General features: G+C 39.6%; 1 protein-coding gene and 1 long non-coding RNA gene across 4 annotated transcripts in view; one reads left to right on the top strand and one right to left on the bottom strand.

Moving 5' to 3' along the window:
- Nucleotides 1–4,735, top strand: part of LOC124079971 (uncharacterized) — a 34,781-nt gene extending 30,046 nt beyond the window's left edge. The window contains exon 4 of the long non-coding RNA XR_006847549.2: nt 1,830–4,735. This is a non-coding gene — a long non-coding RNA (uncharacterized LOC124079971). The remainder of the gene's footprint in view (nt 1–1,829) is intronic.
- A 15,522-nt stretch (nt 4,736–20,257) lies between these two features.
- The window catches only part of Efemp1 (EGF containing fibulin extracellular matrix protein 1), a 58,301-nt gene continuing 53,265 nt past the window's right edge, over nt 20,258–25,293 (bottom strand). For all 3 annotated transcript variants that reach the window (XM_046423691.2, XM_046423701.1, XM_046423681.2), the window contains exon 11: nt 20,258–20,936. In XM_046423691.2, the coding sequence (XP_046279647.1) occupies nt 20,775–20,936 (162 nt within the window). In that variant the 3' untranslated portion in view covers nt 20,258–20,774. The remainder of the gene's footprint in view (nt 20,937–25,293) is intronic.

Genomic DNA, 25,293 nt, shown 5'->3' with positions numbered 1-25,293 from the left:
GATGGAATTCAAGTGACTCATGGACCTCCTACTATAGAGATCTTAAGGCAGCTAGAGGGGACTCTCCCTCACCCAGCTCACTCCCCTCACCATCTCCTTCTTTCCTGGCTCCTGCATGATGCACCTAAATGCTGTCAGAACTTCCACCAACACTGTTGCCTGAGTTACCCTGCCATCTTCTCCTGAACTGCTGAAGTCTTTCTAACCTGCATCTACCCTAACCCCTTTTCCAACCTATCTCCAGGTGAAAGTGATTTTTTTTTTGTAAAAGTGAAAATCTGGTAACATTACCTACCCACTTAAAATATTTAAATAGCTTCCCATTGTTTTAAAAACAAAGGCACAGTTTCTTCAATGGTCTCTACATATCTATCCAGCCTCATCCTCAGCCCCAACCACACTGATATTCCAGTTGCTTGTAATACTGTGCCAAAAAATGCTCTCTCTCTTTGAAGAGAATTTGCATATGTATATCCCTTTCTGGATGCTACTTTGTGTGTGTGTGTGTGTGTAGTTATTTTGTATGTATCTTAAAGATAGTTCAAGTGACATTTTCTAGGGATGCCTAAGTAGGTCATTTGATTTCCCCCTAGGCTCATGTAGTACCTCATGCCTTTTTTGTAGTCTCTGGCACAGTTGAAATTTACAAATCACATTCGATTGTGAGATTATTTGATTCATTCCCCCTCCCCAAAAAACCTGTAAGTTTCTTACAAGTAGGGAAGGTACTTCAACAACCATCATATCCATGCTCATGGAAGGAATGAAAGAAGGAGAGAAGTAAAGAGAGAGAGGGAAAAAGTTTGGGGGAAATAAAAAAACTGATGGATGAAGTGATTTGTCATCACATGATTCAATATCAGGAGCCAGGATCTTGGTTGAGCATGAGGAACCACAAAGTTTATAAGTTTTCTCGCCCTGTTACTTGTTTTTTGCTTCCTGTTGTTATATTTGGATGTGAGGTGTCCCCCTTAAGCTCATGTGTGAGAATATGTAAAATAGTTAGCCAGTGGAGTCTCTCTCTGCTTCTTGATCATCATGTGAGCTGCTTCCCTCCACCACATCTGCCATCATGTTTTGCCTCACCTCGAGTCCCAAAGAATGGAGCCAGCCTTCTATAGACTAAGATCTCTGAAATGTGAGCCCTCAAATAAACTTTTTCTCCTCTACAATTGTTCTGGTTGGGTCTTTTAATTGCAGCAGGGAAAAAGCTGACTACAATGCTTGCCTTTGTGCATAGGTCCTTGTAAGGGACCGGCGAACGACGGAGGAAGAGACCACCAAGAGACCGACTCATGCAACAGCAAAAGGGGGTTTATTGAAGATCCAGCATGCTGGGGCTCTGTGCTCACTCAAGGAGGGAGAGCAGCCCAGAGCCCCGAGAACAACTTGAACAGGGTTTATATACATTTTTTTAGGGAGGGCAGGGACTTTACATACATCACAGTCCCCTTCAACAAATCACCATACACTGCGGGAAAATCAAACAACAATTCTCGAACATGATTAGTACATTCATTGGCGGGAACAGGTCGGGCGGGGGTGATAGGTCAGTCCTAAGAAGGGGGGTACATTCAAACTGATTGGTTTGGGCCCTGAATGCCTATGTGCCAAACTGCACAGGGCCCAGGTTATTGAACAACTAAATGGTCAGGGGGAATATCTACTGGGCAGTCCCGTGAATTGTCCTAACAGCTACAGGAATTTCAGGTTTTGAGTGTAGCATAGGAGCTTAACAATACCTGGTCTTTTACATTTTAACTCAGGCTTTGCAGCTTAGAAGCTTTACAATGCCTGGTCTTTAACTTCAGTTTCTTTTATCCTTTCAGTCCTCTTCTGCTGAAACACCTGCTGCACTTGAAGAAATCTGGTTCCCCTAGAGATGAGCCCAGGAGTGACTTCACTGCCCCCTCACCAAAATCAATTACCCTGAGCTTTGCTCTCCTAAGAAAATATTCAGGCTTTAGAGACAGAATGGGTCTTGTTTCCTGTCTTGATTCAACCCTGCTTGATATTTGGTCCTAACCAAGTCATCGAATCTGCTTCTTCACCACTATGATGAATAGTAATCCCTCTTCATAGGGTGAATGTGAGGAATGAAATAATGGTTTGGAAGCACCTCATGAATAATAAGTGCTCAGTAAATGGTGCTGACGTTTTTAAAAAACTGAACGCAAAACATTAATTTTCATTTTCTGACTATACTGTAAGTTCTCTGAGTCCAGGGACCATGATGTATTTATCTTCATTCACTTAGTACTTAGTGCAATACCTGGCACATGGTGGATGCCCAGTGAAATGTTTATTAAAATGAATGCTACTAGAAATATAAGGTTGGATCCAGTTGCTGAGATATAATCAGGGGTTTGGATAGCCTCAGATCAACCTCTCTGAGGTCTTTTCCTTCTTATTAATGGCTAGTCAATAGATACAAGGAGAAAATGAAGACAGGTAAGAGACAAGTAAGGAAAAATACAACATTGAAGTGCTATAAGAATAACTCACCTATAAACATGAGTGTTGATGTATATTTTTCAACTTTTGATCTTGAGTCAGAACTTACTACTCTTAAATCCACAATTGCTATTAACAAGATGAAATGATGGCTATAGGAGCTGATGGCAGGTGTGGAAATATAAGGTCAGCTTCTGTACCATTTTCTGACTATTTTCATTTTCCAAGACCAAGATTAAGTGTCTGACATAGTTTGGAAGCAGTTAGTTCTCTTCAAACCTAAATTAAAGCTTGGGCCCAAAGTAATGGTACTGAAAGGACCTTTAGTGCTGCAGTCTGGCTGGGCACAAAATCACGAGCCACCACACACCTTGTAGATTCAAACAGCAACTCTTTATTCTCGAACTGTCACCGGCACTTTACACACACATTCTGGGCAAATCCACGTTCTGGGCCAAATCCACACACTCCACCGGGCTCTGAATCCCAAATACTCTCTGAATCCCGCGAGAACTCAACGGGAACTCAAGGAGCGGGTGCGCCTGAGGCAGCAGGATACGCCCTATTCCCAGCAGGGTACACCTTAAACCTGGATCCGCCCTGGTCCTTGAGCAAGGTCACCTTACATGCAATGTCACTGCAAATGACCTGGGTCATGCCATGTGTCATACCTACTTGGCAATGGCTCTCAGCACTTTAGGAGCTAGGGGCTAATTGAAGGCAACTGGGTCAGGAGCATGCTGGTTAAAGGAATTAATGCTGGTTTCATGGAAACTTGCAAGGGTGGATTATCTCCTGAGAATGAGGGTTGTTATAGAGAGTGAAGCCTGTCTTCTCTGCAGTCTTTTGCTTTCCTTCTGGTCATTTGACCTCTTCCACACTACTGTGCCACATACCTGCAATACGATGCATTTACCATGTTATAATATAGCCAGAGTGCCGCAGTCTGGCTGGGCACACAATCATGAGCCACCACACAGCTTGTAGATTCAAACAGCAACTCTTTATTCCCGAACTCACACCAGCCGTCTACAATCACGTTCTGGGGAAATCCACGTTCTCTGCCCAAATCCACATTCTCTGCCCAAATCCACCTCCACTGGGCTTCTATCTCCCAAAATATACTGTCTGAATCCCGTGAGAACTCAAGGGGAACTCAGGCAGCAGGATACGCCCTATTCCCAGCAGGAATAATCTTAAACCTTAAACCTGGAACCTAAACTGGGAACGCCCTAAACAAGATTATCTTAAAACCGGGAACACCCTAATCTGCCTTGGTCCTTGAGCAAGGTCACGTACATTCAATGTCACTGCAACATGGGGTACGCTGGCAAGGAAATTGTCATACCTACTTGGCTAATGGCTCCCAGCACCAGAGATCTTCCCAGAGGCCAAACAAGTGGGGACACAAAATCTTGGAAGTTCAGTCTATAAAATTGAGATATCTCTCTCTCTCAATAAAGTGTCAAGTATTTCGCAACACAGAATATACTAAGAAAGTGTCCTTTTCTAACTTTCACGAAAGCTCCATATATGTAATAAGCAGCAGGGATGCTTTTTGGTCTTACTACCAGGGATGTGCCCAAGTTTTGAACAAAGCTTATACATATTTGGTGGTTCACTTTAAGGGAAAGAATACAAAATTATAATTGTAAAATTAGACACAAAATTGAATTTTTATTTAAAATATCAAAAGAAAACACAACAAATTACAAATTTCAAAAGCTGACAAATATAGCAAAAAGTCACAAAGTCTGGGGAACAAACGTTTTTTTTGAAAGCTGCCTAACACGCCTTTGTAAAACTCCTTTCCTGCATTTTTGGCTGCATAGTATGATGACAATTCTATATATTTTTAATAGAGAGAATAGATATATAATTGTGTTTTTCTTTTTGTATGGTTGACTTTTTTTTAGTTGTAAATGGACATAATACCTTTATTTTATTTATTTATATGGTGCCGAGGATCTAACCCAGTGCCCCACACATGTGAGACAAGAACTCTACCACTGAGCCACAACCCCAGCCTGAGGTTTTCATTTTTTTAATTTATGGTTTCTAGAAGTTTCTGCCTTCATAAATCATTATAACATCATGCACTTTTTAAAAATTGTCAAATTTGGAAATTTGGGAAACCTCTTCACAACTGGGGTCACTCAGGTGAATTGGGCTGGCACGAACAAATCACACAGACACAGAAAATACCTTTTTTCTTGGGGCTTTTCAGGATGGCTCCTCCTCCTCCAGCTTAAGCTCCCACAAGGGGCACAAGAGAAAAACACAGGAGACTGGAGGTTGGGGGGAGGGAGGGAGAGGGAGGGGGGGACAGGCCCTGAACCTTGGTTTTTATTGAAGAGAACCATTAGATAGAACATTCCATCCAAAAAAGGTAAAGGGTAGTATTACAAAGGAATGAGAAGGCAGCCCACTCCTATTGGGTAATGCCCATTCCCAGAGCCTAGCTCCCCTGTGGATCCACCTGTTTCCTGTGCAAGGGAAACCAGTCTCCACACCTCCACAGCTTAAGGCTAAGGGTGCTCAACTCCTATATGGCAGTTCCAACATCTATCAATTTTGTATCATGTAAGATCTGCATGAGTTTGGATCACTCCAAATTTTCTCGTCCAGGGACTAATTTTAATACTCTTTGAAATGACACACCTGTAAGTCAGGGGGTAGTGTCTAACTCTTGGTTTTGTGTTATTCTCACTTATGTTAGTGTTCTGTACTGAAGTAGCAGGACATTTACATCTTATCCCGGTGTGCTCACATGATTCATTCCTCTTCACTAATTTGATAGCAAATTAACCCACAAGTCTCTCCATTATTTCCATTTGAAATTTATTTCTTCCTCTCAATAAGTTACAGCTTTTGGTATTATCTGAAACATATTTTTATTATAATTCGCTTCTCATAGTTAGAATTGTTTCTAGTGAGTTCTTGTAAAATTTATGCAAAATATTTTCATGGTATGGTGCATTTGTAATTGTGCCTGCTGCATAATCAAGTATATTCATGACTTAGGAATTGATTAAAACCCAAGCCCTCTGATTACCATTTTATATCTCTGGTGTATGGAAGAATTTTTGGTAGATTAGCTTCTGGCTATGACTATTTCAAAACTTGTTTTCCCGGTTCACATCCAGCACTAGATGCTATAGGACATTATATTGTGATAAGAATCCTGTCCTTGTACCTGCTATCAGATAAGATCAACAGAGAGGGTGATAGGAATATTTTTAGAAGCTGTTCCTTTAACAGACAGGAGCTCAAATAACACATAGAAGAGACTGATAACCATATAAATACGTCCTTCTAAACCCAAACTGAATATACCTTCCTAACTCAAATTCCCCAGACTGGATTCTCAAAAATGCTTGTGACCTACTCCAGTGCTACAGAACACGAGGAAAAGTATGATGCTGAAAACCGAGAGGAAGGAGTGATCCTGTAAGTCAGCTAAAATATATGAATTTTTCAAATTTGACAAAAATATATGGCTATGTGAATATATAGCTAGAATCCCTTCCAGGGCCTTGGAAGGGGCTGATGTAAGAGAGGAGTCTTGAAGCTTTAGCTTCATTAGCTCCCCTGAACATTCACCTTTGAAGAGCAACCCATTTCATCCAGTACTCTGTAGTTTGGTGTGATGAACTCTAGAATCAGGCTCCTGGTGTCAACAATTCGACACCACACTTTTCATAGTACCTTATGGATCTTTGTCTATCAGTACCACATCTCTTAGACATGGTGGTGCCCAACTTGCTAATCAAATAACACTTAGAGAAGAAAATTTTAGTAAAAGAGAGGAAAAGAGAAGAAAAAATAAAAAGATGGGAGAATGAAGAGTAAAAGGTCAAGAAAGAGGTTTATGTGATAAGATAAGAAGCCATTAAGCCAGGAAATAACATAAACTTCAGCTGTCAAGGTCATAAAGCATTGACTGACCTTGTCCAGCCGATGCCGAAGTCCACCTGCACATCGCTTTAGCCACATAAGCTTACTGGGTGCCACAGTAGATGTTTCTAACTTACTGGCAGTGGCCTGTATCAAAGCTCTCTCTTGTTTTTGCCTGAGGGCTTTTTCCAGCATCAGAGAGCTCATTCACCAACTGGACGTTCGGGGTGGGTGGTCGACCCTTACCTCAGGGATGGGAGTTGGTAGATAAATACCCCAGATATTGGGCTTTTGGTGGAATTCTTTTCCTTTTTTAAATTTTAAATTCTTTTTAGAAATCATGAAAGTAGAATGTATTTTGACAGATTATACATGGAATATATATATATATATATGTATGTATATATATATATATATATATATATGTATATATATAAAACTCATTTTAATTAGGATCTTATTCTTGTGGTTGAACATGATGTGGAGTTACACTGGTTGGTGGAATGCTTCTGAGTTGAGTTCCACAGGATTTTTCTGAGGATCCCAGAGGAACTGAGCACCAGGTGCCCACAGAGATGGCCCCCTCGTTAAGTCACTCACTTATTGGCATCTTTCCTTTCCATGGCTCCCTTTCCCCACTCCCTGAGATAACCTCTCAAACTACCCAAACTCAATTCTTGTCTCAGGACAAAGTGGTTTGAAGCCTCACAAATCAAGACACCTGGTTTAAGTCATGTGCAAGTAATTTATGGTAAGTGTAAGCTAAATATTAAAATACAAAAAACGTGGAATATGGTGTTTAAAGGAAATAAACAATTTGGAGATACCAAAATAACTTATTAAAATAACTTATTTTTGTGTTACAGGCATCTGTTTAAAGATAATACAGATCTGCAGAAACTAATTTAGTTTCTATGGGAAGATAAAAAAGAACTGAATTATTGCATTCAGGTCTTTAAAATTCTCTTGCGTTTATATTCCATCTCTGGCTTATTAAAGGGATCTGTGCTCTGTTAACATACACATGTGCTTACAATATAAACAGCTTAACTAGACATCTGCGTTGACTACATAGAAGAGGCAGTTAACTTTTTGCCTTGTTTCTGTTCAATGATCTTGATATTTTAGCCTGTTGGCCAGATGAAACAAGATCATTTTTTTGATACCAGATGTGTCACAGTTTGGGCTTACATTTTGCAGGTGCTCCCCCCAGCTGGGAAGATGGAAATTTGCCATCTCTCAGGGATGATGATTCAGGATAGAAATATAAGTGTGTTAAAAATAATTCAACATATTAATGGAGGGCTTTGTCCCTTGTGGGCTGCTTATGCATAACATATGAGCAGACCAGCAGCTGTTCTATATTTTAAAAGGAAAGTTAGAAAGTTAGATGCATACAGAGCTATTCAAAACATAAGCAACTGCTTGAAGTCATGGAAACAAGATTCAACAATAACCTTTTATTTGTGAAGCTTCCCAAGAAATAATAATCCCACCGGGCTGTGTTCAGGTGGTCTCAGGGCATTGAACAGTTGTTCTGTTCCATCATTTGGATTCACTCCATCTCCCTTATATAGTGGTAGAGATACTACCTTTATTAGATATGGGGATTGGTTTCTAGCTGATTTCTACTATCCAATATTTAATCATGATTTTAAAAGTACCTATTTGTTTTTTTCCCCTTTTCACTTAAATATATTGTGAAAGACCTAAAAGGTCTTTTATGATGAACTTGTCAATTGTGATATCGTATTCCAGCCGGTAAAGTAAGAAGCCTTAGCAGATAATGTTCATTGTACCTATTTTTTTCTTCAAGAACACTTAAGATTAATAATATGAACCAACATCAAGGAATGACACTATTCTTCACATTCACACCTTGTCTTACACTGATTCCGATGGCAGGAAGGACTCCATAAGCCTTTTTGTCCAGCTCCTGGACCAGGACAGTGTTAGACCCACTCCATATTCACCACTCTGTCTCTCAAAGCCCACCCCGTCATCCCCAGCTCCTTTTGGATCTCTAGTAATAGACTCTTCTTTTCTTTTGGAAATTGCTGTTCTCTCAACTATAGTAAGGTCTACATGATTGGTCCTTGCATTTCAATTTGTAGAGCTCAAGAATATTTTACGTAACATATTTCTCTTTCTCTGGAGTTAAAAGAACAAATCAACTACAGTTCTTGAGAGTCTGTCTCTCTTGGGTCGGTATCTGTGTTATTTCAACTCAACTACATGTGACAGTAGCAGTGACCACTGGTCATGTAACCAGCAAGGTCTATCCATGACACGGAGTGAACATTTTATAGGAAATATAGCATTTTATAGGAAGAAGTTTGGAAGGAAAGGGATTGCCTGACGGTGTTGGAATCTGGAGTGTGGCCAAGGAAAAGTGCTCCAATTTAAATCTTAGGACCTGTGTTCTAGGCATCGTGCTCTTGCTTAACAAACTGCAACCCTGAGCAAGCCTTAAAAACAAGATGGCGTCTAAGTTCTAGAATCCTGTTTTATTACTATGATTATTAAAAGGAAAGGTGTGTAACAGGAGAGATTTTGCTTGGAGGAAATGGTGACTGCAAGTTGTCAAAGTACTTTTGCAGGGGTGGGGAGTTGGCAGCTGAGGGAAGTCATCCTCTTTTTGAGATGGCCTAATCTCCATCAGGCCTTGCCTAACCAGTCAGAAAACAATTCCACCTTACCTGGAGAGCACCGAAGTCTCAGAGCCCAGGCCAGGGGCATTGGGATGGAGAGTGGTGGAAATGTCTAGTAAAGTTCTCATTACACTAAGGCTCACCGAGTAGGCATTTCCCAGAAGCATGTTTGAAGTGTGGGAACCCATGACTGGCCCTTTTTTCCATTGGTGAAACAAGGTAAAATGACTTTCAATTTAACATGAGTAATTATATTTCAGTATCAGCAGAAAGTAACAAAAATGTAATTTTACAGAGTAAATACTAAAAAAAGAAAGGTATTTTGAATTGTAATTTAAAAACTTAGAGCTGAATTGGATTATTTATTGTGTCTTCATCCTCAATAATGAACCCACATTGTTGAAGATCTGGTTTAGGGTGGGAACTGTTAATATTTTTTTCTTCTGCCAATGTCCAATATTCAAAGAATACTCAGGTGCTTTCAAAGATTTGGTAAATAGAACTATATCTTCTCTGAGTGCATCCTTGGGGTAGGACTTATAAAAACTTAGTTTTACAAGCTGGAAAAACATCTTGTTTCAACATCCTGGTTTTGTAGATAAAGAATCATAAAGAATCCAAGATTTTGAGTGACTTTACTAAGGTCTCTCTACTGGTAATAAGAGAAAAGAGACTAAGAATCGTGGTTCTTTAGGATGACATCACACTGTTAGATTAGCAGAGACATTTATCAATGAATGTTGACAAAAAAAGATAGATTCTGACAATGAATTATTTTTCTATGATTTCCATCTATGAGAGCTGGTTTAAATCAACCATTTCTAAGGATGACAAAAGGAAGGAGTCTTGTGTAGTCTGAAAGAAAAGCAGAACTTTGTCTTACTGATTTGGTTTATTTTTAGTCATTTATTTTGAATTTCAAGTTGCATTTAAAGAGAACATGATGGAATCTCCCTGCCATTTCCCTTTCTATCTCTTCCCCCTCTTCCTTATTTTGGATTAGCTTCTGCATATCAGATAAAACATTCAACTTTTAGCTTTCCAGGTCTGGCTTATTTTGGTTAGTATTATAGCCTCCAGGTCTATCCATTTATGATCAAATGCCGTAATTTCTTTTTTTTTTGGAACTGATGATAATTTTATTTTATTGTTTTTTGAGGAACGGTCATACTGGTTTCTAGAGCAACTGAACCACTTTATATCCATACAAACAATGCCCAAGGGTTCCAGTTTCAGCACATCCTCATCAACACTTGCTCTTTTCTGGATTGTTTTTTCTCTTTTGTTGGTATTGGGGATTAAACCCAGAGGCACTTTTTACCACTAAGCTATACCCCCAGTTCTTTTTTCTTTTTAATTTTTTTTTTTTTTTTTTTTTTAATTTTTTATTGTGGGTTGTTCAAAACATTACAAATTTCTTGACATATCATATTCCACACTTTGATTCTAGTGGGTTATGAACTCCCACCTTCACCCCATACACAGATTGCAGATTCACATCAGTTACACATCCATTGATTTACAAATTGCCATACTAGTGTCTGTTGTGCTCCGCTGCCTTTCCCATCATCCACCCTCCCCCCTCCCCACCTCTCCCCTCCCCTCCCCTCCTCTCTCTCTACCCCCTCCACTGTATAACCCTGAGGGTCTCCTTCCATTACCGTGCAATTTACCTTCTCTCTCCCTTTCCCTCCCACCTCTCATCCCTGTTAAATGTTAATCTTCTTCTCCTGTTCTTCGTCCCTACTCTGTTCTTAGTTACTTTCCTTATATCAAAGAAGACATTTGGCATTTGTTTTTTAGGGATTGGCTAGCTTCACTTAGCATAATCTGCTCTAATGCCATCCATTTCCCTGTAAATTCTATGATTTTGTCATTTTTTAATGCAGAGTAATACTCCATTGTGTATAAATGCCACATTTTTTTTATCCATTCGTCTATTGAAGGGCATCTAGGTTGGTTCCACAGTCTTGCTATTGTGAACTGTGCTGCTATGAACATCGATGTAGCAGTGTCCCTGTAGCATGCTCTTTTTAGGTCTTTAGGGAATAGACCAAGAAGGGGAATAGCTGGGTCAAATGGTGGCTCCATTCCCAGCTTTCCAAGAAATCTCCATACTGCTTTCCAAATTGGCTGCACCAATCTGCAGTCCCACCAGCAATGTACAAGTGTACCCTTTTCCCCACATCCTCGCCAGCACTTGTTGTTGTTTGACTTCCTAATGGCTGCCAATCTTACTGGAGTGAGATGGTATCTTAGGGTGGTTTTGATTTGCATTTCTCTGACAGCTAGAGATGTTGAGCATTTTTTCATGTACTTGTTGATTGACTGTATGTCCTCCTCTGTGAAGTGTCTGTTCAGGTCCTTGGCCCATTTGTTGATTGGGTTGTTTGTTCTCTTATTGTCTAATTTTTTGAGTTCTTTGTATACTCTGGATATTAGGGCTCTATCTGAAGTGTGAGGAGTAAAGATTTGTTCCCAGGATGTAGGCTCCCTATTTACCTCTCTTATTGTTTCTTTTGCTGAGAAAAAACTTTTTAGTTTGAGTAAGTCCCATTTGTTGATTCTAGTTATTAACTTTTGTGCTATGGGTGTCCTATTGAGGAATTTGGAGCCCGACCCCACCGACTGTAGATCGTAGCCAACTTTTTCTTCTATCAGACGGCGCGTCTCTGATTTGATATCAAGTTCCTTGATCCATTTTGAATTCACTTTTGTGCATGGCGAGAGAAAGGGATTCAGTTTCATTTTGTTGCATATGGATTTCCAGTTTTCCCAGCACCATTTGTTGAAGATGCTATCCTTCCTCCATTGCATGCTTTTAGCCCCTTTATCAAATATAAGATAGTTGTAGTTTTGTGGATTGGTTTCTGTGTCCTCTATTCTGTACCATTGGTCCACACGCCTGTTTTGGTACCAGTACCATGCTGTTTTTGTTACTATTGCTCTGTAGTATAGTTTGAAGTCTGGTATCGCTATACCGCCTGATTCACACTTCTTGCTTAGCATTGTTTTTGCTATTCTGGGTCTTTTATTTTTCCATATGAATTTCATGATTGCTTTCTCTATTTCTACAAGAAATGCCATTGGGATTTTGATTGGCATTGCATTAAACCTATAGAGAACTTTTGGTAATATCGCCATTTTGATGATGTTAGTTCTGCCTATCCATGAACAGGGTATATTTTTCCATCTTCTAAGATCTTCTTCTATTTCTCTCTTTAGGGTTCTGTAGTTTTCATTGTATAAGTCTTTCACCTCTTTTGTTAGGTTGATTCCCAAGTATTTTATTTTTTTTGAAGATATTTTGAATGGAGTGGTTGTCCTCATTTCCATTTCAGAGGATTTGTCGCTGATATACAGGAATGCCTTTGATTTATGCGTGTTGATTTTAAATCCTGCCACTTTGCTGAATTCATTTATTAGCTCTAATAGTTTCTTTGTAGAGCCTTTTGGGTCTGCTAGATATAGAATCATATCATCTGCAAATAGTGATAATTTAATTTCTTCTTTTCCTATTTTTATGCCTTTAATTTCTTTCGTCTGTCTAATTGCTCTGGCCAGTGTTTCGAGAACTATGTTGAAGAGAAGTGGTGAGAGAGGGCATCCCTGTCTTGTTCCAGATTTTAGAGGGAATGCCTTCAGTTTTTCTCCATTCAGAATAATGCTAGCCTGAGGCTTAGCATAGATTGCTTTTACAATATTGAGGTATGTTCCTGTTATCCCTAGTTTTTCTAGAGTTTTGAACATAAAGGGATGCTGTACTTTGTCAAATGCTTTTTCCGCATCTATCGAGATGATCATATGGTTCTTATTTTTAAGTCTATTGATGTGGTGAATAACATTTATTGATTTCCGTATATTGAACCAGCCTTGCATCCCAGGGATGAATCCTACTTGATCATGGTGTACAATTTTTTTGATATGTTTTTGTATCCGATTCGCCAGAATTTTATTGAGGATTTTTGCATCTAGGTTCATTAGAAATATTGGTCTGTAGTTTTCTTTCTTTGAAGTGTCTTTGTCTGGTTTAGGTATCAGGGTGATGTTGGCCTCATAGAATGAATTTGGAAGTTCTCCCTCCTTTTCTATTTCCTGAAGTAGCTTGAAAAGTATTGGTATTAGTTCTTCTTTAAAGGTTTTGTAAAATTCTGCTGTATACCCATCGGGACCTGGGCTTTTCTTAGTTGGTAGTCTTTTGATGGTTTCTTCTATCTCCTCAATTGATATTGGTCTGTTTAGGTTTTCTATATCCTCCTGACTCAATCTGGGCAGATCATATGACTTAAGAAATTTATCTATGCCTTCACTATCTTCTAATTTATTGGAGTATAAGGATTCAAAATAGTTTTTGATTATCTTCTGTATTTCTGAAGTGTCTGTTGTGATATTGCCTTTTTCATCCCGTATGCTAGTAATTTGAGTTCTCTCTCTTCTTCTCTTCACTAGCATCGCTAAGGGTCTGTCGATTTTGTTTATTTTTTCAAAGAACCAACTTTTAGTTTTGTCAATTTTTTCAATTGTTTCTTTTGTTTCGATTTCATTAATTTCAGCTCTGATTTTAATTATTTCTTGCCTTCTACTTCTTTTGCTGTTGTTTTGCTCTTCTTTTTCAAGGATTTTGAGATGAAGTATGAGATCATTTATTTGTTGGTTTTTTCTTTTTTTAAGGAATGAACTCCAAGCAATGAATTTTCCTCTTAGAACTGCTTTCAATGTGTCCCATAGATTCCGATATGTTGTGTCTGTGTTTTCATTTATCTCTAAGAATTTTTTAATTTCCTCCTTGATGTCTTCTATAACCCATTGATCATTCAGTAACCTATTGTTCATTCTCCAATTGATGTATGCTTTTTCCTTCCTTCTTTTATCGTTGATTTTCAGTTTCATTCCATTATGATCAGATAAGATGCATGGTAATATCTCTACTCCTTTATATTGTCTAAGAGTTGCCCTGTGACATAATATATGATCTATTTTTGAGAAGGATCCATGTGCTGCTGAGAAAAAAGTGTAACTGCTTGATGTTGGGTGGTATACTCTATATATGTCAATTAGGTCTAGGTTATTAATAGTGTTATTGAGTTCTATAGTTTCCTTATTCAACTTTTGTTTGGAAGATCTGTCCAGTGGCGAGAGAGGTGTGTTGAAGTCTCCCATGATTATGGTGTGGTGGTCTATTAGACTCTTGAACTTGAGAAGAGTTTGTTTGACGAACATAGCTGCACCATTGTTTGGGGCATAAATATTTATGATTGTTATGTCTTGTTGGTGTATGGTTCCCTTAAGCAGTATGTAGTGTCCCTCTTTATCTCTTTTGATTAACTTTGGCTTGAAATCTATTTTATTTGATATGAGTATGGACACGCCTGCTTGTTTCCGAAGTCCATATGAGTGATATGATTTTTCCCAACCTTTCACCTTCAGCCTATGTATGTCTTTTCCTATCAAATGCGTCTCCTGTAGGCAGCATATTGTTGGGTCTTGTTTTGTGATCCATTCTACTAGCCTGTGTCTCTTAATTGGTGAGTTTAAGCCATTAACATTTAGGGTTATTATTGAGATATGGGTTGTTCTTCCAGCCATATTTGTTTATTTCTGTTACTAAACATTGTTTGTTTTCCTCTTTGATTGTTTCCCCCCCCCCTTTACTGTCCTACCTCCCACTGTTGGTTTTCATTGTTATTTTCCATTTCCTCTTCCTGTAATACTTTGGCTAGGATGTTTTGAAGAGATGGTTTTCTAGCTGCGAATTCTTTAAACTTTTGTTTATCGTGGAAGGTTTTAATTTCATTCTCCATCCTGAAGCTTAATTTCGCTGGATACACAATTCTTGGTTGGAACCCATTATCTTTCAGTGTTTGAAATATGTTATTCCAGGATCTTCTAGCTTTCAGAGTCTGTGTTGAAAGATCAGCTGTTATCCTGATTGGCTTGCCCCTAAATGTAATCTGCTTCCTTTCTCTTGTAGCTTTTAAAATTCTCTCCTTATTCTGTATGTTGGGCATCTTCATTATAATGTGTCTAGGTGTGGATCTCTTATGATTTTGCACATTCGGCGTCCTGTAGGCTTCTAGGATTTGGGATTCTGTCTCATTCTTCAAGTCTGGGAAGTTTTCTTGTATTATTTCATGGAATAGACTGCTCATTCCTTTGGTTTGGAGCTCTGTACCTTCCTGTATCCCAATGACTCTTAAGTTTGGTCTCTTAATGTTATCCCATATTTCTTGGATGTTCTGCTCATGGTTTCTTAACAGTCTTGCTGAGCTGTCTATGTTCTTTTCCAGTTGAAATACTTTGTCTTCATTGTCTGATGTTCTATATTCTAAGTGTTCTACTCTGTTGGTAGTATTCTCCATTGAGTTTTTAAGTTGGTTTATTGCTTCCTGCATTTCTAGGATTTCTGATTGCTTGTTTTTTATAACCTCTATCTCCCTGTATAGTTGATCCTTTGCTTCCTGGATTTGTTTGCGTAATTCGTTGTCGAAGTGATCTTTCATTGTCTGATTTTGCTGTTTAATGTCTTCCTTGATACTCCAGATCATCTGAAGCATGTATATCCTGAATTCTTTATCTGACATTCCATCTGCTGCAGCTGTTACCTCTTCTAAAGTTGCGTTGACCTGCATTGCTTGTGGTCCTTTCTTTCCTTGTCTTTTCATACTGCTTGCGTATCTTTCCTGCAGGTGCGGGCGGCGGCTCTGCTCTCTCCTTATTCCAATTGGGGTGTCGTGGCTACCACGCCGGCAGGTCACTGGGCCTGTTCTGGGAGCTGGTGGCGGCTCTGTTCTGCCCCTACTCCAATTGGGGTGTCGTGTCTGTCGTACCAGCAGGCCACTGGGCCTGTCCTGCTGGTCGGTCGCAGATCTGCCCACCTTTCGGGCACGAGTGGAGGCTCTGCTTTGCCCCTACTCCAGTTGGGGTGTCGTGACTACCCCGCCTGCAGGATGCTGGGTCTGTTCCTGGCAAGGGAGGCGACTCTGCTCTGTCCCTACTCCAATTAGGGTGGTGTTTGTACCCCGCCGGCAGGCTCCTGGGCCTGATCCGCCGGTCTGTTGTAGGTCTGCCTACCTTGAAGGCGCTGGCGGCGGATCTGCCCTGCCCCTCCTACCACGCCTGCGGACCCCTGGGCCTGATCTGCAGGTTGATCACTGGTCTGCTCACCCTGCGGGCACGGGTGGCGGTTCCGCTCCACCCCCACTCCAATTGGGGTCACGTGACCACCACACCGGCAGGGCCTGATCCGGGCGTGGGATAAGGATCTGCTCTGCCCCTACTCGAGTTGGGGTGACGTGTGTACCACACTGGCAGGCCACTGGGCCTGACCCGCCAGGCTGTCACAGGTCTGTTTACCTTGCAAGCGCGAAGGGCGGCTCTGCCCTGCCCCTCCTACCACGCCCATGTACTACTGGGTCGTGGGTCTGCCCACCTGGCGGGTGTGGGTGGCGGCTCCGCTCCGCCCCCTCTCCAATTGGGGTCACGCGGTCACCACGCTGGCGAGCCGCTGGGCCTGCTCCGGGGGCTGGCGGCGGCCCGGCTCCTTCCCTCCGGCTCGAGGACAAATTGAGGAGACTCGGGTGACTGAGCCTCACCCCCCTTACCAGAAGACCAACTGTTTATGTCACCGCTGGTATTGATGAAGATCTCTCCTCCACCGCTTTCTGCTGACATCAGATCTCTGCCATGTTGGTATCCTATGCGAATGGCAGCATTTCGTTCCCCTTGCCGGGCAACCCAAGCAATGGGTGAGTCCTGACCTGCCCTCAGCAGGACCCGGACCGAGACACAGTTTCCGCGGGCTCCTAGCCCCGGTCCAGGGAAGTTCCGGGAGCCGGAACTCGGCCGCTCCGTGCTCGGTGTAAGCTCCTATAAGTGTAGGCTCCAAGAAGCAGCCCCCGCGGGCTCAGTTCCGGGAGCCGGAATTCGGCCGCTTAGTGTTTGGTGTATGCTCTCCAAATGCCGTAATTTCATTCTTTATGACTGAGTAATACTGCATTGTGTATAAAACCCACATTTTCTTTATCCATTCACCTGTTGAAGGGCCCCCTGTTTGGTTCCATAGCTTGGCTATTATGAATTGTGCTGCTATAAATATTGATTTGGCCATATCCAAATAGTATGCTGATTTTAGCTATTTTGGATATATATAAAGAGGAGTTGGATAGCTGGGTCATATGGTGGTTCCGTTCCTACATTTTTGAGAAATCTCCATTCTGTGCTGTTATAATGTTTGCACTAATTCTCTGCTGCTCCAGAGTGGCTATACTAATTTGCAGTCCCACCAACAGTGTATGGGTGTGTCTCTCCCACATCCTCAACAGCATTTATTATTATTTGTATTCATAAAAATTGCCATTCTGACTTGAGTGAGATGAAATCTCAATGTAATTTTGATTGGCATTTCCCTGATTGCTAGAGATGTGGAACATTTTTTTCATATATTTATTGGCCAATTGTATTTCTTCTATTGACAAGTGTTTTGTTTAGTTATTCTGTCCCATTTTTAATCGGATTATTTGTTCTTTTGGTGTCAAGTTTTTAAAGTTCTCTATATATTCCGAGGGGCAGGTGTCAAAGATCTTCTTCTGTGCTGTAGGCTCTCTCTTCACACTCTTGTTTCCTTTGTTATGAAGAAGCTTTTTAATTTTATGCCATCCCTCTTACTGATTTTTGGTTTAATTTCTTGTATGTTGGGGGTCTTGTTAAGGAAGTTGGTTCCTGTGCCAACAAGTTTGAGTGTTTGTTGGGTCTATATTTTCTTCCAGAAATTCAGAGTTTGTCGTCTAATTCCTAGGTCTCTGATTCACTTTGAGTTGATTTTTGTGCAGGGTGAGAGATAGAGGTCAAGTTTCATTCTTCTACTTATAGACATCCAATTCTCCTAACACCATTTGTTGAAAAGGCTACAGTGGTGGACTAGATGAAGGGGACTAAGGGGGAGGGATAAGACATGGGAGAATGGAAGGACAGCTGAATGAATCTGACCTAATTTTGCTATGTACATATATGGATATACCACAGTGAATCTCACCATCATGTCTATCCATAAGAAACTAACTCAAAAACAAAACAAAACTACCAAAGTAAATAGCAAAAATATCAGTATAGTAGAGGGAAAGGAACACAGGGAGTGGGGAGGGAAGGAAAAGGGGAAATTTATGAGATTTTTATGTTTAATGGGATCTTTATAAAGGCACTCATGTTAACTTCTCAAAGTTCTTTCCAAGTTTTCATTCCTATTAAAAAAAGTTTACTTGCTACTCTTTTTAGTCAGAAAGGAAACTAAAATTGGGTGAATTTAGACGGTGAAATTAGTGGATGAATTGTCTGGGAATCAGTTTCTTTTCAACATCCCAAATAAGAAGGACTTATAGATGGACACCATCTGTTTACTGATATCTGTCAACTAATGAATGGGTAAACAACATGTGGTATATCTATACAATGGAATACTAGTCAGTCACAAAAAGAAATGAAATACTTATACATGAAACAACATGGTTGATCCCTGAAAACTGTTAAATGAAAGAAGCCAGACACAAAAGGACACAAATTCTATAATCCTATTTATATGACATGCCCAGAATAGGCAAATCCACAGAGATCTGAGGTAGTTTCCACTGGGGCTGTGACAAGGAAAGAGTGGAGACAGACTGCTGATGGGCATGGGGTTTGTTTTTCCAATGGTGAAAATGTTATGGAACCACATGGTGGGAATATTTGTATAATGTTTAAAGCGCTACTGAAGTATACACTTGAAAACTGTGTACACGACCACATTGAATTTTGTGATGTGTGTTCTACCACAAATTATAAGAAAAGGGGATTGAATCAGTGAAGCTTCAGTATAGCATCCCTCTCCGTGATCTATGATTTGTGAATAGGACCAAGCCTTGAGATTCAAGGACATTCATTATCTTGGAAGTTAATGGTTTCTAAGATTTGGATTTCATATACAGGATTTGGGGGTAAAGGGAGGGCCAGGGTTTATGCGCAGATATCCCAGAGACTCCTGTTACTTCTACTACAAAGACTCTGCCTTTTAGTTTAAGAGTGAACAATCTTGGAAGGTCTCAGGCTCTTTTCTTTTTTACTCTATGCAGACAAATCACTAGATTGATTACAAATAGAAAGGTTTAAACCAAGCCTTAATTTATCTGGACTCCTCAACTGTCATGTAGGCAGGTGAGGCGCATACCCTCACCTGTTGGTCAGACCTGTTCCTCCTCCACTGGTCCTGCCCCTCTCTAGCCCTGAAGGGCCCATCCCCCACTCTAACATAAGGAGCTTGTGTTTTGTTCCTTGGTCTCTTGCTGAACTTTCTTTTTGACAATTCTTACACATTCAGTCCACTGTGAGAGACCTTCATTTTAGCAGCAGGGTTACTTGGTGACAGAGGTTATTCATTTGTGCTTTGAAATTGGATGCAAGAAAAAAAATTGTTGTACACTTTCTTCGTGGCATGATTCTAATAGTCTTTGTTTCTTCATTTCTTAACACACACACACACACAACACGCACACATAAATATAATGGTTGTTCTTGCTCTGGCAGTGATTTTCCCCCAGATATAAAAGTTATATTGCCTGTTATTGGCTACATTAAGAAACCTCCAAAGATTGGTCGATCTTCTAAGAGAATATTTATTTTTATTTAAAAATATGACACATCAAAGTGAAGCAGTTACATTAAAAAAAAATAAGAAGACCTAAAACCTTTTCCTAGAATTGGAGGAAGGGATTTGCTTTTAGTTCACACTCACTCTTGATGCCAGGAATAAGAACCATCATCATTTTCCTCCTTTGTGGGCACTGAGTACAAATATGAAAAATTTTACTTATAAACCAGTGAAGTGTTAGGACTTTAATTTTATTTAGAAATTAAAACTCCCCCAGTAAAATACCTTTTCTTCATTTTGTTCTGCATCTTGTGAAATCCTGAATTCAGGGATGTTATTACATTTACTGGATTTGCTGCTTCCGTTCAACTCCAATGTGGTTTAGAAAAAAAAAATTTTTTTTTCTCCTCTGTTTCTCATAGATTTCTCAACAGAATAATTTTCTAGGAGATACTTGATTCATTTGGGGGAATTTGGGGAAATTTTTCTTATTGGTTTTTCATGTTCATAATAAAGGATTTCTGACAAAAATTTAAAATACCCTATGGAGACCAGCTTATTGTACAATAATGATTTATTGTATGTAATGAACAACCATCTGTAGACTGATCATGAAAATAAAGGACCAACACAAATGTGGGAGTTCCTCATTTTCTAAAGAAATATATCTTTATTGACTTTTTCCATTTTCTTACAAAGCAGTTAAAAAAACCTCATTCCTGCCCTAGCATGCTATTCAATGTTAGGATGACTGCCCCCTTAAGAGACTGTTGGTGGAGCTGTCTTAAGGTTTTCCTAAGCACCACAGAAGAGCAACATCGCTTGGTCCCATTTTTACAGGATAGAATCCAAGATTCACCGGATAATGTATGCTTAGCTCTCTTGAATAAGACCAGTTTAGTGAATTAATGTTTGAAGAAGACCAGTTTAGTGGATTAATGTCTAATTTACACACATTAATACAGACAAACCTTGAATCTTTACAGATTAAATGCCCACTTTATACCATGGTGTAATTGTGTGAATTATGGGTGAGTGTACAGTATATAGATGTATATGTATATGTACTAGATATATCTATAAATAAAATAGTGCTTTAAGGTAACAATATTCTTTGGTTGATTTAAATGCCTGTGGTAGACTCTGGTAAAAGGCTAAAAGGCAAATGGCCCCACTATAATTGTCAATCTTAACACTGAGCTTGTGCGGAAGGTCCCTATACTGTTGACTGTCAGCATTTCCAGGTCCACGATGTATTCTCTTGGTCCTGTTAGTGACTTCACAAGCACTAGCATGGCACTTACAGGACTTGTTTGCTAAAATAAAAAGAAGAAAGAAGAGGGAGAGAATTAGTTTTCTTGGAATAGAGTTTCTCTTATTATACCTCCAATGAGAATTAGGGGATAATTAAGTACTAGATAGGTAAGAAGTGGGATAAAAGAACTACGACTTATCCCTTCCTGATTCCAAACCTTCTTCATAGTTATCCTTGGACCTAGCTCCAAGTTTCAAGGAGTTGCTTTTCAAATAGTTTTTCTTTTCTATTCCTCCCTTTCTGTGAATGTTTCTTAAACCCTTGAGCAGTTTCAGCTATTATAGAGTCCAGAGCTTGGAATCAGATCATTTTTGAACTGGTAAACTAAGCTGTAATTTTTCATTTTCTTGACATTGTGCATCTATTTACATTCTAGTGGGTGAAGAGAGAGGGAAACAGTTAATTTCAATAGAATGTTGCAAATATTAAGGAATATGGGGATACTCAGGGTGTGTGCAGACAGGTGCAAATACATGGGAAAAAGAGGAGGAATCCTAAAATATTAAGGAAAGGCTTTGGAATACCCAGGGAGAGTCCCCAGGGATAAGCGGAAGTTCTGTAAAGCATCATGTTCAGAAGAACTCAATGCAGTTTAATTTTGATGAAAAATGTGACGGGTGTTGGAAAGAGGAGAGAGATGATATTGGTGGGGTGGGTAAGCAGATGGTGAATCTGAATGACAAAGGATACAGAGAGAGATTCAGATTTAGCAATCACCTCAAGGGGTGGACATAAAACCAAGGGAGAGAATGCGGATGTAGTAAAGCCAGAGTTCTAGGAGAGGATGACACTGAAGGAGTAGGTAGAGGAGAAACCAAAGAAAGAAGCTGAGAAGAAATAAATGATTAAGTGGGGGAACAGATGAGTGGCCATTTGTGTTCACCAGAGCGGAGGAGGATGAGGATTCTGGAATTTTAAAGTGCCTCTTGGATTTAATGTATGGAGGTCATTAGTGGCTTTTTTTCCCCATATCAGCTTCCATATGGTAGTGGGAACAGAAGACAGGAGTGACCAGGAAGTGATAAAGCACAGACCATGATTACAGACTGCATTTAAACAAGCTAGTCTGGCAAGGGAGAGGAAAGGTAGGGTAAAATCCAGAGGGAAAAACATGTTGAATATGTAGAAAGTAGAGAGGAGTCTGTTAAAATAAGACTCTGGAGGAGATAAAATGAAAAATACACGTGCTGGATGGATTTTGATTGACAGAAGCGAAACCCTGTTTTTGGAAACTTGATGGAGAATCCAGAGACTTAAGTTGCAGTGAGTGGCATGGGAAGTACAGCTAACTCATACCTATTTGATGTCAGTGGTTTCAGAGGAGTAGGAGGTGAGGTCACCTACTGAAAATGAAGAGTGCAAGGACTTAAAGAATATGGGGACATTTGAGACCAGGGAATTAAGAAAAATAACAGAATTGTTGAGCATACTGAACACCCATCTGAAATAGGAGACCAGAATTTTACAGGATTACTAGTCCATACAAGCTGGGTATGAAAATATATATGGATTTATGGGATTGATGTGGGGCTACCAGATGGAGGATTGATGTGTTGGTGACAGGGTAGTTTAAGTGTCCACCAAGTAGCTGATAGACTGGAAGGGGACAGGGGATTGGAGGATCAGGGAACTAGCATCACTTTGAGAGTGAAAAGCACTGTGTGACAGTGATGATGTGAGAGAGAGAGCAGGGTGGTGGAGAGGGAGGATGGTCACCAGAGACCAATACCTGAGTGTGGCCATGGGGGTTGGTGTCATTTTGTTCTGCATCTTGTGAAATCCTGAATTCAGGGATGTTATTACATTTACTGGATTTGCCATGGGAGATGAGATGGCCAGGGAACTATAGGCTAGGGCACTGGATAATTCTAACAGTGCCCAGATCAGGTTACAGAAAGGAAATGTCTTCATGATGTAGCCGTTCCTTATTTCAGGCTCTCTTCTCTACCACTAATCACCCACTCCAACACACTCTCCCTGAGTGATCCTATCCATAACCATGGCTTTGGTTATTATGCATTTGCCAGTGACTTGGAAGTCTGCATTTTGAGTTCCAAATCCACAAATCCAGCTGCAAGTATCTCTACTTTGATTTTTCACAGGGACCTGGAATTAATTTATCCAAATGACCTTTCATCTTTCCCTCCACACTGGATCCTTATTCTTCTTTATCTCAACTATTTACTGTTGCTCAAGACAGAAACAAGAAGGGTCTTCTTCTTGATGCTTCTTTCTCCTCAAACCTCCCAATAGCAAATGAGTTACCAAGTCATGTAGTTCTTCCAATATCTTCTTAAATTTGTTCTTTCTTCATTTTAAAAAACTCCTGGCTACCACCCTAACTTCCTATCTATCTCTTGAATGTGTAACTGATCTATTTCCATTTTTGCCCCACTTCAATCCATGCTCTGTAATGTAGGCAGACATCATTTTAACCTGAAAGTCCAATAGAGACTCCTCTACCTGAAGGTCTTAAAATACTCTATAAGGTTGTGAGATCTAGCTCGTTCTGCTCTCCAGGATCCTCTCAGGCTCCTCTGCCTCTAGCACTTGGAGTTCCAGACCAACTGCACTTCTATATAATCCTTTAATTTGCTATTCTTCAATTTGGTCCTTGAGTTTAAATCTACTTGTACCAGAAGGTTCCTAGACCATGGGTGACCTGATTAGGTCTTCTGCTTACATACTTGTGAGCAACCTTTAAACTCTTTGTTGCAGTGGTCAGCACCCTTGTGAGCACTTGTACAGCATCTTAACTATTATCTCCAATGGGATAGGAATTAGCTTGCTTTTATTTATTTTTGTGCCTCTAGGATCGTCTATAGTACTTGCTTCTTGGAAGCAATAGCTGTAGGTAACAGTAATACTTTGAAGGTGATACTTTACTTTCAATTTTGTGTACTACTTCCTTATAATATGTCCCCCTTTCTAGGGAAGGAGCTTTTCTCAGTCTTCTCCCAAGAGGAATATAAATAAAATCCTATATTCCACATATCCTTTCAAGGATCAGGTCAAGTCTCATGACTATCAAGAAACCTCCTTTATCTATTAATTTGCTGTCTTTAAACCTTGGAATTAAGTACAATGCTGGCTCCTTCTTTTCCATAGATGTTAACTTTTGCTGCACAATTGTAGTCGGAACTCTTTGAAATCAGGAACTGTGTATTACCTGTCTTTTTAATTCTTCACTATGGAGCCAAGAACATAGTAGTGCTTAATTATGGATTGCTGGTTGATTCTTAGGCGAAGTGGAATTTCAATGAGAAATTTTGTAGGATTTGATCCAAGTGCTTTTCGAATTATGTGATAAGAAATAGTATTGATGTATTTTTTTAGCATTTAAAATAGTTTTTTATTCAAGTAATTTAAAATGATTTAACTCTGGGATTATCAAAATTGGCAATATTTTATATTATTCATGGGAAAAAGGCTTTGTATTTGTATTTGAAAAATCAAGTCAATAACTCAATAAATCAAGTCAATGAATAAAAATAACTTTCAAAGTGTCCTATTTATTACAGAGAAAAACCACGTTGGAACTTTATTTAACTGCTGATCCTACTAGGAAATTTTATTTCTTAAAATGATTGTGCAGAGTTCAAAATGGAAAGTTATTTTTAAAGGAGAATTTGAGATGAACCTATCATATTACCATGGGATTACTGATAATATTATCTGTTTGGGCTAGAATTAATTAATTGGTCCTATCTGAACTGTGTAAAACTCATTTACAGGAAACTTTTTACAAATAACCTAGTGCATCTCAAATTTAAGACACCAAATGCTAAAGAAGTTTATTTTTTCCTACTAGAAAAAATAATGATAGTAATAGATTGTATTTTGGGTTGGGTTTTTCTCTTCAGAAGTTGGTCATGAGAAATTAATCATTTATAATTTACTGGCAAAGAAAGAGAATCACATTGCTTAAGCTGGAAAGGAAGTCAGTATATCAAAGAACAGGATAAACGTGTAAACATTAAAAAATCTGTAAACTCGACCACAAGGATGAATTTCCCAATTTGCTTTCATATTCTCAAAATGAAATATTGACTTTAAAATCTGATTAAAAAGGAAGAGTGCCCAAAGGAGTTTTGAAAAAAAACTGTAACTGGATGAATAACATCCTGAGCTTGAAACAGTTACGGTAACCCTGCAAACTGCTTGGTGGGGTGCCATCATTTTCACATGAAGTGGTGAGCTGTATTTAAAATGTGTCAGAATTTTAACCTAAAATGAACTTGCTGAGATTTTGCGGGGGGGAATGGAGTCTGGGAGATCAGCTTGGAAGGCTCTGGAGAGACTGGGGAGGTGAAGCAAGCAGCTTAGAGAAGAGGAGGCTGGGGCTTTGGAAGCAAAGA

The sequence above is a fragment of the Marmota monax genome, unplaced genomic scaffold, assembly GCF_021218885.2.
Source record: "Marmota monax isolate L192 unplaced genomic scaffold, Marmota_monax_Labrador192_F-V1.1 WCK01_AAM20220418_F8-fsc00015, whole genome shotgun sequence".
In the NCBI taxonomy this organism is placed as follows: domain Eukaryota; kingdom Metazoa; phylum Chordata; class Mammalia; order Rodentia; family Sciuridae; genus Marmota; species Marmota monax.
The sequence above is the reverse complement of the archived record's forward strand: the minus strand, read 5'-3'. Positions and strand labels throughout refer to the sequence as shown.